General features: G+C 43.6%; 1 protein-coding gene across 1 annotated transcript in view; it reads right to left on the bottom strand.

The window, feature by feature from the left end:
- Positions 1 to 13,648, bottom strand: part of RAB31 (RAB31, member RAS oncogene family) — a 78,027-nt gene that overhangs the window by 5,117 nt on the left and 59,262 nt on the right. Inside the window, exon 6 of the mRNA XM_011228097.2 lies at positions 10,875 to 10,984. Coding sequence (XP_011226399.1) covers positions 10,875 to 10,984 — 110 coding nt within the window. The remainder of the gene's footprint in view (positions 1 to 10,874; positions 10,985 to 13,648) is intronic.

A 13,648-nucleotide genomic window follows, 5' to 3' on the forward strand; every position in this document is an offset into this window, starting at 1 on the left:
TTTAGGTCCGATCTTGCCAATCAAGTGTTACTTACTCCTCCAGAGCAAGTGCTGTGTTTCCGAGGGATGACGGCGTCACATTATATCACTTTTTAAATTTCTAAGACTTCAGGAGCTTGCTGAATGTGTTAGCTGCTACAACAGGGGCTTTGGCTTTTGCATCTGAAATGCTCTGGGACAAAATTATCATTCTGATTGGTGCAAGCTGCGGCCTTAGTTAACGAAGACAAGTACTGTCCACTGATCAGTAGTTTTGACAATATCAAAATCAACATCCTATACTAACATCAACTTCATGCTATTCTTATGTTCTTAACTCTACAGTTAGCAAAAAACTGGGGCGCCCGGGTGGCTCTGTCGGTTAAGCATCTGACTTCGGCTCGGGTCATGATCTCAGGATCCTGGGATTGAGCCCAGCTTCAGGCTCCAGGGAGCCTGTCTCTGCCTCTCCCTCTGCCACTCTGCCTGCTTGTGCACACTCTCTCCCTCTCTCCCTCTCTCCCTCTCTAAATAACTAAGATCTTAAAAAAAAAAAAAAAGAGTTTGCAAGAGAGTATTACGTGTTTAGTCCTCCTATCTGTGACTTATTCTACATGCCCCATGTCATAAGATCTTTCCTAGGAAATGTACTCTAAATACATAGACAGCTTCTGCATACAATACACACTGAAGTCACAAAGGTTGAGAGAAAATCTAGAAACCAGAAGCAAATGGAAAGCACAATGAGAAACGTTAGGGCAGTCCCTCAGCAGCCCTCCTTGCTCTGCCTGTCCTCCTCCCTCTTTCCCGCCTCCCACTTCTCTCCTCCGTGGACAATAAGCAAGACAAAGTTTAGGATGCAAGATCCAATAGACCCAAGTTATGCCTCAAAAAGATTCCTCTCTTATTTCTTTTAAACTGCTAGTACGTTTTTGAATCAGTTGTCAAACCTGGCTTCTCAGAGGCGCTAGGTCCTGTTTCTCTTCAGAATATTCAAAATCTCATTTATTAGAACAAAGTGTTTCTCCAAGAGTTACAGCAGTTTCCCTAGACTTTGTTTTTCTCCTCTAGTTAAGTGGTCCTGAGATCTGAAAGTCAGTGTTGCAGTTATGTGAACCTGGACAAGCTATTTAATATCTCCAGCATGGCCTTTCCTCACCAATAAAAAGACCGTGAGAAAGTAACCGGACAGCCACTCGGCCATATCAATCTGCGGCTCTTACCAATATGGAAGAAACGAATGACCATGAGCGGGTCCTGGGCGTGTCTCAAGTGCAGTTTGCTTGGGGAGAAGGGTTCAGGTACTAGGATCGGCACCCATCCTACTCTTCCACAAAACACAACCTGGGATCCCCACGTCAAAGTGAGAGGAAGGGAAACGCTCCCACTGTAAGGCAGAGGTCAAGGAAGGCAAGTCATAACAATGAGGCAAGCACCTTAAAACCAGAAGGAAGCCCACAGAGCTGTGAAAACACACGGGCCCCGATCTTGTGATCTGAGTTATTTAGAACTTACTGAAAGGTGAAATGTACTGAGACAAAAGAATGGTTCTGGAAAATGGCCAAGGCGTTTTGTACCAAGGCAATCACACAATTGAATCTGTATTAATTACAGGGGCAGAGAACAGGATAAATATATATGTATACACACACAAACATCTGAAAGGCTCTGAACATCATCCTCGGCAGGTTTCTACTCTTACAAAATATCCTTTGAGTACACAATCTCCATAACAAGTCACCCTGGAGCAGAAATCCTAAGCCAGGGTGTTTATTTTAATAAGGTTTGGATTGTGTAAGATTGTGCTTGGGAAAAGTTAAAGGACCATTTTTTTTTTTTTTTTGAAATTTGGTTTTCCTGAAAGTTGACAGGCTAGAGAAAAAGCAGGTTTTATAAATGATTCCTCGGGAATGCAATATGTGAAAAAACAAACTCCAAGCCTATAAATTTGATCATGGTTCTGGACCGGGGGCTGTCATGCTTTCACACACAACAAAAATAAAACCGCGTGCTTGGCTGCAGCTGTTCTCATTGCTGTGTGGAGGACAGGCCATGCCCTGTGTGAGCCTGGAGGCCTCCCTGCAATTTCTGCTGTTCGTGTTCTCCCCTCTTACTGAAGGCCAGGGTTACTCAGCTCGGCTCTCTTCTGTTGGTGTTAGAGGGGCTGGTAGCTGCTGTGTAACTCCCATTTCTTCATCCTGATGTTCTGAATCACCCCAATTGGTAAACTGACCAATAGGACTTGGCAGTATTTACCCCTGATAATGCCCTTTAAGCCTCTCCATTGGGGGGGGGGTGTCTCTGTGAAACACTGCCGTGGCTCACAAGCATGGAACACAGCTCTTGGAATACAGAACAGGGGCAGGGGCCGGGGGGCTGGTCATGCCACATGAGCCATTCTCTGAACTGTCCTTTTGCTGTTGTAAAGAAGATATAATACTGGACTTACTAGAAGACCTTGAACGTTAGACCTGAAAAATGAGCTAACACTCCATTTGGGACCAGAATGGCTTAGGAGACGCAGAGTGAATGGCGCAATAAGTCCAGTCAGGAATAAGGAGAGCCTTGATCTGGGTGCCATGAAGAGAAGCAGAAAACAAGGATGGGAAGGACTGTGGGAAGACACCTGACAGAGAGAGTTAAAGAAAAGAGAGGGATAAAGGAAAGCAAAGATCAATGTCTAGGTTGCTGAAGGCATGGTGACGCCCACAGACGGAAGAAGGGGAGGTCACCACAAGCTGGTAGTCCCAAATGCCAGAGGTCTTCAATATGGAGGGGCTTAAGTTACTCTAAAATCATTAGACTTCCTTACCATTCAAGGGCATCTTTTCCTTTTATTTTTCTTTTTAAATGAATAGACTTTATTTATTTACGTATTTACGGAGCAGTTTCAGGTTTACAGAAAAAGTTGAGCTTAAAGTAAAGAGAGCTCCTAATACCCTCATCCCCAACTTTCCTGTTTTAACATCTAGCACAACTGTGGAATATTTATCACAATTGACTATTACGGATGAAAGTTCACAGTTTACATTAGGGCTCATTCTTGGTGTCGTATATCCTCTGAGTTTTGATAAATGTATGATGTTAGGCATCCTCCATTACAACACCATACAGAGTAGTTTCCCTGCCCTAAAAATCCACTGTGCTCCCCAATTCATCCCTCCCTCCTTCCCCTGATGAGCCTCTGGCAACCACTGATCTTTCCACTGTCCCTGTAAGTTTGCCTTTTCCAGACTGTCACATAGTTGGGAGCATACAGTACAATGTCACCTTTTCTCATTGGCTTCCTTCACTTAGCAATATGCATTGAAAGTTCTACCGTGTCTTTTCATGGCCTGATAGCTCATTTCTTTTTATGGTTGTATAATATTCCATTGAATGGATATGTCCCTTTAATTTTTCTATTTTAACATTTAAAAATTATAAGACACAAAAAACACTAGCCACAAGGGGAAAATGTAACAAACCAGACTTCATCAAAATTAAGAACTTCTGCTCTTCCAAAGACATTGTTGAGAAAATGAAAAGGCAAGCCACAGACTGATAGAACATATTAGAAAAAACAAATAACTGATTTTTAAAAACCACGTATCCAAAATATATAAAAATAATCTTAAGAACAGCAGGGAGGACATTAGGAGAAGGAAGGGAAAAATGAAAGAGGGGAAAACAGAAGGGGGAATGAACCATGAGAGACTATGAACTCCGGGAAATAAACTGGGGGTTTCAGAGGGGAGAGAGGTGGGGGATGGGATAGGCCGGTGATGGGTATTTAGGAGGGCACGTATTGCATGGAGCACTGGGTGTTATATGCAAACAATGAATCATGGGACACTACATCAAAAGTGAATGATGTACTGTATGGTGACTAACATAATAAAAAATAATAATCTTGAAAACTCGACAAAAAGAAAACAAACAACTCAACACAAAACAGGCAAAATCTGAAACATTTTGACAAAGAGACACAAGGACTGCAAATAAGCACATAAAAAAGCAAACATTATCAGTCACTGGGTAGATGGACATGAAAACAACAAGGAGATACCACTATACTCCCATCAGAATGACTGAAATTATATCAACTGACCAGACCAAGAGTTGACGAGGACGGGAAGCTACTGGAGCTCTCCCACATTTGTGATAGCAATGCAAAACGCTAAGAACGCTTCGGAAAACCATTTGTAGTCCCTTAACAGGTTAAATATTACCTAGCAGATAAGCCAGCTGTTCCACACTGAGGTACTTATTCACACAGAGACTCGTATGTGAATGTTCACAGCAAACTTACTTTTAATTGCCAAAACCTGGAAACACCCCAAATGTTAGGTGACTGGATTAACACATTTTTCCTCATGCAATGGAATACTACTGAGCAACCCAGGAACCCACCCAGCGAAGTCCATACTGTGTTAGACCACGGAGGGCAACTGATCTCATTTCTTGAATAAAGCAATTACGTGGGGGGAACAAAGGGAGAAAGATGGAGAGGGGCTCTCTTGCTTAAGAGAGGCTTAAGAGACGTATCCACTCATCACTGTGTGTGGAATTTATTTGCACCCGGATTCAAACAAACTGTAAGATGCAAATGGAGAAATCATTTAGGACAAATATGAGACATCTGGAAATTTGAACATTGAATATTTGGTGATATTAATATGATAACAGCATTATGATTCTAATGTAATAATGAAATTGTTATATAAAAAGGTTACATTCTGAAACTATTTACAAATGAAATGATGTCTGGAATTGCCTTCGAAATAATTCAGGTGGGGGCAAGGGCAGTGTGGCGTAGGGACGAAACAGCTTGGGTGTGAGCGCATGCTGATTCGCTAGGTTATTTGGTTTTCTGCTGAATATTCTCAAAATTTTCCAAATTAAAGACTGTTTCTGTTTTTTGGTTCCCTGGAACCTCACCATCATGAAACAACCACTGTTAACATTTTAAGTGTATGTATCTCCTTCCAACCTTCGCCCAGAAGAATATATTATTTACCATTATATATTAGATGGTGCATATTTTATGAAATCGGGATATTACACAAACTGGTCCATAACTTCTGTTTCACAGTCGACAATCTACCTTTCCACGTCAGGAAATGCAGATTTACATCATCGTTTTTAATCACTAGTTTATACTGGTGACAGCATGGCTTTTTAAAAACCGTTTCCCAACTTTTGGACAGTTAAGTCATTTCCTGTTTTTTACCATCATGAATAATGTTACCATAAACTGCCACAGGCAATGAGCAGTGAAACAGATTAGAAGTTCCAGGGCCCCCTGCCAGCCTTCTGATACCGGCCGCTCGCTTACTAGCTCTGTGACCCAGAGCAACTGACAAACTTCTTTACGCCTCAGTTTCCTCGTATGTAAAATAGGGATGATAACAGTGCCAATTTCACAGCAAAAATGGTGCATCAAATGCACTAATAAATGTTTAAGCAATTGCAACAATGGGACAGAATGAGAATGTGCTGTGTGTTAAACATTCCTGCTACATTTTGCACACCTGATCAATTTCTGCTCTGGAATCATTGGGATAAAAGGCACACATGTTTAGGGCTTTTGATATCCCGCTTGTCCGTATTCTGAAAACAATATTATTTCCCAGACATCCCTTATTATTGCAGTCCCTAAATTAACTTTTTTTTAGTAGGAAAGTAGACAGTATTTGTCTTTGTCCTTTCCTGTCCCTTAATGGCTAAACCTACTTCCATTTAACACCACTATAAAATCTGCAAACACTTCGTTTTGTTTTTAAACCTGTTCCAAACAAAAACTACTAGAGAATTTTAAAAACCCAGGGCACTTAACAAAGCTAACACTGTGCAAAGAATGATTATAGAACAAGACCTGATCCCTGCCCACAAGTCTTAACTTTCTGCCTGTCGTAGGAACACCCTAGTCTAAATTTTCCAAACCAATACGCTTGTACCTCTAATTATACTCACTTGAAAAAATATTTCTCACCTTGTTCTCAAACTACCAACAAACAAAAAACCTAGCTTAATGCCTACGGTGTCTCCAGATGTGATATTCAGAAGAAAGCCTTGTGTTCTCTTCTCCATAGTCAGCATTCAAATTAACTGGAACAAAAGCACAGCTGTCTGGCGGAGCGCCCACCCCAAAACAGACATTTTTCTGGTGAGCCCGCAGCTCCATCTCTTTTTGCCCCCAGGGAGAGTTTTTTAAAAATACGGAAACAGTATTTAAATTGAATAATTAAAATCCACAAACCGAAATCTGTGTCTCTCACACTCCAGAATGCAGTCTGGTAGGTTCCCATCAGATGCAGCCCCAAGAGAGCCTTCGTGTGCCAGGAAAGGGGCCCAGGGAGTGAGGATCAGATTGTACCACTCTGTTCCTAGGTCCCCATGCCCAGCCTGTTTCCCGTGTTATTGCTTCCACTTCCAAAAGATTTCTGAAATTCACGTCCATGTTCCTCCACCCAGTCCCAGCCTCCCCTCTCCCGCACGACTCCCCCTGCCTGGGGAACCATTTCCAACCTTTCCCTGCCCCTGTACATTCTTCAAGTGGGGGCCTTTCCGTGTAAACTGCATATGCCACACCCCTGCTTAAAACACTTAAGGGGCTTCCAGCTACATTCAGAAGATCAGCCCCTCCTTCCCAGTACAGGGCCAGCAAGGACCTGGCTCAGTCTCCACGCCCCCCTGCCAGAGCCGTGCCTGAGCTCCCCACCGCAGACCAGCTGCCTCCTTTCCCCTAAATGCAGCACCCCACCTCCTGCCTCAGGAACTCAGCTCCCAGTGCTCACTTGGCCTGACAGCTCCCCTCAGCTCTTTGCCCAACTGGCCTCTGTCCATTTTCCAGGTCCAGCTTAAAATCATTTCCCTGGGGAGATCTCACCCACCAGATCTGAAGTCCCCACCTGTCACTATCCCCGCGGTCCTTGTTCTTTTTCTTCAAAGCATTTATTACAATGTGTGATTATACATCCATTCGACTGTGCCGACAGGCTGTCTCCAGCCTTAACCAGCAGTTTGTTCTGTTCATCTTGGTGTCCCATGTGTCTAGCAAGGCACCTGACCCACAGAAGAGTACAGGATATGTTTGTGGAAGACATGAATGAAGAGATACCAGGCCTGTCCGATGGACTGGTGTCATCCAACCTTAAGTTCCCATAGAACAGCGACTGCATTTTGCTTGATCTAGAGACCACACTGAAATATTATCTTCTGGAACATTATAAGCCGAGAATGAAGATCCAAATTCAAAAACCTGAATTTAGCCCTACCCTATTTACTCATCTTAGCTTTATGGAGAATATGACAGAGTAAGATCTGCTCGCAGAGACTATGCTGTAGGTGTATGCCTGAAGCACCTGGAGAAAAATTTAGAATATTCATTTAATGTGTTCATTTAGTTTAATCGCTTAAATGTGTTCAAATGTCAGAACGATGGGGAAGCCATAAGTAACCTCAGGAACCACCCATGAGACTTGGGGCAGATGAAGACTTCGTAGCAACTGGACCTTCAAGGACTTAAGGTTGGCAGGAGGAAGTTATCACATTCAGGGTCAAAGACAGCAGCTGTGCGAAGGAGGAGGTAAAGATGAAGCCAGCTGAGGAGCAGACACGAGAGCTGCGGACCACACTTTTCAAGATCAGAGTCAGGCAGAGAGAGCAGTTTCACAAGGAAGACCATCAAGTGTTTGGTTTTGATATGTAACACTATCAGGAGTAAACAGCAACAGAATCTTTGTGCTTTCAAACACCAGTTGAAACATTCAAATGTACCACAACTTTCTTGGCCAAGAACAGTTCTTATATTTTAACTCAAAGAGGAAAACATCAATGTTCCAATTAAAGGTATAAGAGCTCAAGAAAGAGAGATGAACAACCCTGCGGAGAAATGCAGGGAGGAGAAGGAGACACAGGCAGTGGAGTAAAGGGGCTCCAAAAATGGGATCAAGAAAAGGGCACATGGAGGAATGCCAATCAGAGGACACCACGTGAGGACAGACTGTGCACGCCCCCGCCCCCCAAAACAGGGCAGCACCCAAATCCTTTACAAAGTAGCTTCGGCCTTCACAGACAGATAACAGTTCGCGAAACAATTTCCAGGTAGTAAATACATTAACTCATGCCTAGAAAACACGGTTGTCTCTTTCTGGTTTATGAACACCCAGGGAATATGGAAGAGAGACGTCTGTCTCTTCCTCCAAGTCAGTATGAATTAATGTTGCTTAAGCACACCTTTTCAAAGGGCTTTTATTCTCACCACTTTTTTTATTGCATCTTTTCTCCCAGGCACGTTTGTCTTTGGAACATTGCTTTGGGGAGTGTACAAGTCAGCAATATCCCGTTCTATTTTGAGCTCAGGGAGGAGCGCACGTAATACAAGTAGGAACAGGGAAAAGAAAATAAACGAAACGTCTGCTGCAGCGTATTAGGTGCACTCGGTGCTGCATCTTAAATTAACCTGTAATTACGCTACAACCCCCATTCTGAAGAAACTCACCTGAAGGAGTAAAGAGGCACCAGCGCTTACGGTATACACATGGCTAGAGGTCTTGTTCTGGGCCGTGTACTTACATGCTTCTTTACTAAGGCGATTTTAACTGAAGTATAATGAGACAGAAAAACTGCTTATTTGATGCAGAAGATGAGATGCTACTACTGTTCTACGGCTTATATAGGAATTAATTATTTGAAGCCATAACTATCCAGTGCTTTAAGCAAAACACATTCTTAAAAAAAAAGATTTGATTTATTTATGAGAGAGAGAGAGAGATCTTATGAGTGGGGGGAAGGGGGAAGGGAAGCAGGGGAAGCAGACTCCCGGCTGAGCTAGGGAGCCTGAGGTGGGGCTCGATCCCAGGACTCTGGGATCATGACCCGAACCGAAGGCAAGACGCTTAACCCGCTGAGCCACCCAGGCGCCCTAAACATGTGATTTTTCTTAAATGAAGCAGACCACCAAGACCTTGGGAATTCCTCACTCATAGTCCCCATCTCCTCGAGCCATAAAGACCTCATATGGTGAAGAGATGTATACTGGGTGCCCCAGACAAAGAAGAACCTTTCCAGCTATGATATTAATACTTGCTGCTTGGGCTTATTTTCTTCTTTGCGGTTCTTATTTCACTCTTTATTTGAATAACGATTCGTGTAAACCTCAGCAAGTCTCCTAGCCCGTGCAGAAACCTCAAGCACTGTGCTTCCTCGGCAGACCACTACCGTCTGCACCATCTGCTTGCCAGGGGCTAATGCTGGGGAGAGGGCTCCAGGACGTGTCAGAAGCTGCACGAAGGAAAGGGGTCAATGTCACAGTCATCAGGAACTATCTAGCTTCACTAATTAAAACCTGTAATCAAAACAAAATGTTGACTAGTCACACAACTTGCCTAACATACCAGAAAAGCCAACCACCACTGGAAAAGAACGAGTCTGATGTGAGGGAAAATGAGGTTAATGGAATGAGTTCAAGCCAAACGCAAAGATGTCAGCGTTCCCGCAGAAACAGAAGGAGCTGAGCATTACAGCCATGGTCCATTTTCAGGAAGGAGCAGGAGTCTGGGGATCCAGGGTTTCCAACATAAAATTACAACCTAGCACTCCAGAGTTCAATCACTAAGGTCAACACGCATGGATAACGCTATTCTGTTGAGAGGGTAAAATAACATCGGGAACATGAAACCTCTGAGGGAGGACGGGAAGGAGGGTGGTGTGGACCCCAACAAACAAGTAAGGCTGGGGCTATGTGTGCGTTTGTGCATTTCTGTATCGTGTAAGTAACCCAGGTCAGAGTTCCCCTTCTCTAAATGAATTCCCCATCAAGCCAAAAGAAACAAACAAAATAATCCCTGCTATGTGTTCTCAGAGCCTAAAGTAATGAACCAAAACCAGCTAAAAGGAAATCAACTCTGTTCTGGGAAGTGACAGCCCCTCTGACTTTGAGAGCACCGCCAACAATGACCTCAGGCAGAAGAGAGATCAAACCATCAGTTTCCCCTCTGGAATTCCCTTCTGGAATTGTCTGGAACCAGATAAGACCTTTGAAAACAACTGCCAACTGTTCAGGGGTTCGACTTTTCCGAAGGGGGGTACCCCAGGCCGCTTAGCCCCAGCACCTCAGTAAAGGCTGATGCTTGGGCAAAGTCCCCAGTTATGCTCTGGGGGCACCCCAGGACAGTTTTCCAAGACAGCCGGCAGCAGGGAGCTCTCTGAGGGAACCCAGCGCAGAATATCTTTACCAAAGAAGTTGTGAAGGGGAAATCTGGTCGTCAGCTGGGACACAGGTCTTAGATAAAGGTTACTTACGGAGAACCAGCATAAAGAAAGGGAATTATAATGAGACCCGGAACAGGAGACAAAGAAGGGAGCCAGCTGCCATTAACTGGCTGATCAAAACTGAGAAAAATCGAGTGTCCACCTAATTCCCAATTTCAGGTCTTGTGGGATGGAGACAATTTTTTTTTTTTTGATGACCACCAAGTGAAATAAATTACTAAAAGTCTCCTTTATTTTGTTTGCCATTCCATTTAACACGTCATTCCATTTAACACGTGACTTTAGTTTTCTACACCTTATCACTGTTTTATTTCTCTCTCTCTCTCCCCCTCAATATACTAACACAAAATGCTGTCAAACACACAACTTTTTAATTAAAATGACTTCTTTGGAGACAGTAACTTCATTTTGACTCACAAAACATAGAATTGATAGGTTAAAGCACAGAACTGTGGAAATTCAGAATCGCGCGCACGATATAGGTCAGGAGTAACAGTGCAGACTGTAAGTTTTATAGCCATGGCATCAGACAGAGTCACACAGAGGGAAAGCTCTAGGCAGCACCCTGTGATTTTATCCTTTGACTCTCAGAAGCATACAAACGTAAGCAAAGCCAAAAATGTAGTTCAGGTACTTACTGATTCCTTGGAAGAGCTCTTCGATATTAATAGCATTTTTTGCACTTGTTTCAACCACCACAGCACCTATGGATTCAGCATATTCCTTAGCATCCTTCAAGGGAACTTCCCTGGAAAAGAGGTCACACCCAGACAGAAATGAATGCTCATTTGTACAATATAAATAACCCAACAGACCAAACAGAGAGCTCGTGTGGAAACAGCTCCTTTATCTAAGTCCTGTAGAAAAACCACTCAATCACTCGGCAAGTACTGAAAACTAGTATGGGTGAAAATGCTTAAAATTTAAAACCTGGTCTCTGGCGTCCATGGCATTAGGATCCCCACATATAAAACGCTGTGCCCGGCCCCACAGAAGGTAAGAACTCCAGAACATTAGGGAAACTCTTTAGGAAGATGGCAGCACACATTTCAGCTTTCAGAGTTAGGGTTGATTTCAATCTTTTCCCATAAATAATGACTCATAGTTTTTAAAAAATTCCCATAAATAATGACTCATAGTTTTTTAAAAACTCACAGTCCTGCGCACACACACATGCTCTTGTAGAACTTTTTACATATTGTCTTTCACAAATCAGACAGAATATGTGATGATATGTGAATGTCTGGAAATGAACATGCTTATAACTACAATGGCTGCGACGCAATAGGACAGAACCAGACTTTCGCCTGTAAAAGGTTCTCCTGCAAAGATTGATAGGACATGAACTCTATTTAAATGAATAATCTAGAAAGACATTTATTGACCTATTTTTAATGTGAAGATGCTGTGGTGGATCCGAAGATTGAAAAAACACACAGTTCCTGTTGCCCAGAAGTTTAGTCATTTATTGAGCAGCTATTATATGCCAGTCTCTCTTGTAGGTGCTAACAGTAATTCCTGCCTTCTGGAACCAATAATTGAGAGTGAACACAAACATCCGTGGTTACTCTAACCCACAACAACATTGTAACATCTGCAATATGTGAATAATAAAGGTGCAATAAAGCACTTCAGAATGATAGGAAGTACAGAAGCACCAAAAGTACAGAAGTACATGAAGTGTACAGAGTACAGGAAGTATATAGAAGTACAGGAAGTACAAAAGTACAGGAAGTGTACAGAGTACAGGAAGTATATAGAAGTACAGGAAGTACAGAAGTACAGGAAATGTACAAAAGTACAGGAAGTATATAGAAGTATAGGAATCACAGAAGTACCAGTGGTGTAGAGAAGTCCAGGAAGTACACAGAAGTACAGGAAGTGTACAGAAGTACAGGAAGTGACGCACTTTGATCAACGGAACCTGAGAAGGTGAGTGGAGTGTGGCCATGAAGCGGGGAGAACATGAATGACAATTTGTGATGCCACAGCCTGAGAAAGGCCCCATGGCAGGGGAGTATCCTCATCCTCAGATACTGTTCAAAGTCAGTTCTGCACCCAGCACGGCCCTGGGTGTAAAGGTGGATTTACAAGTGAATGATATGGTGTCAGAATGGACAGAAGGTCAGAAGGACTGGAGCTGAGGGGGGAGGGGTGGCCAGCAGGAATCCTGGCAGATGGGCTGGAAGACACCCCCCACTCCTGTCTCATGCCCAGTGGCCACTGAACAACAGGAGGGCAACGGGGTCAGCCCCGCATTCTGGGGGAAAACAGTACACCAAATAGACAGGAGTGGGGAATGAGGAGAAGAATTTGGAAGCCCCTCTAATGTTGTGGGCAAGGAGAATACAATGCTAGACTAGACAGATGGGTACAGGAAAAGATAGGCGGACAGAAAATCAAAACTGGGAGCGGGGTGAAGAGACTGTAACCTTCTCCCACCTCCTTCCCCTTCCTCCACCCCTCCAAGTGCCTCCTAAAAGGCTGTTACGGGTTTGTAAAGTTACTGGGGAAATTCATCCTTGGCATTTAAATTTGTTATGGACCCCAAATCAAATGAGAGGAGGACTTTTCAGGTGCTAGCAGGAAAAGGGGCTCAAGGAGAGTCTACCGTAGAAAAGGCAGCGGCCCCAGGGTTCCAAATCAGAGAAAAGCATCCTCCTGAGATGTGCCAGCTAGATCTGACCGCCATAATCTTTCTTACCAAAGACCCACTGGGAAACCTGCCCTCACTACTGTTCCCAACAGACAAGCCCCAGGCCTCTCACAAAGATTGAAGCGGAAAAAAAGAAACATGAGTTTTTTGGTGGCAATGAATTTTACATTTGAAACATCCCAGAAAAGGGCTTTTCTACATTCAGTTTGGCATGTTACCCTACTTTTCATTTCTTCCCGGCAGTCTTTATCAAAACATAAATAGAAGGGTGGGGCTCATCTCTACCCAAATGCATTCAGGTAAGACAGGCTGTGCCCTGCTAATCTCCACCTGGGGGTATGGGAGATTCTGGCCATCAAAGAAGCCTTGGAGACCCATCAGGGGAGAGCAGATTACAGTCACATGCTTGCCTAGCCTGCCTCTCCTCAGTCCCTTTGTGAGGCAAAGAGGAGTAGAATAGGTTTTGCCAAGATTAAGGCAAGAACAAAGTCACTTGCCATAGAATCCAAAATATCCATCGTGAGCACAGCAGTGAGCCCGGGCGGGCCAATCATCTCACAGTCTACACGCTGGACCCTGAAATGGACAGCTAAGAAAAGTGTGTCCTCACACTGCTTCCATGTTTAGAAATGGTCTCATGAAATAAATGATTTTCCCAAAATGACACAGTGAATTAGGAATGGAGGCAGCGTCTACCCTAAGACCCTCTCTCTGGCTCTGCCCACTTTGCTCCCATCAGGCCTTGACAACATTACC

This window comes from Ailuropoda melanoleuca, chromosome 14 (genome assembly GCF_002007445.2).
Source record: "Ailuropoda melanoleuca isolate Jingjing chromosome 14, ASM200744v2, whole genome shotgun sequence".
Lineage (NCBI taxonomy): Eukaryota > Metazoa > Chordata > Mammalia > Carnivora > Ursidae > Ailuropoda > Ailuropoda melanoleuca.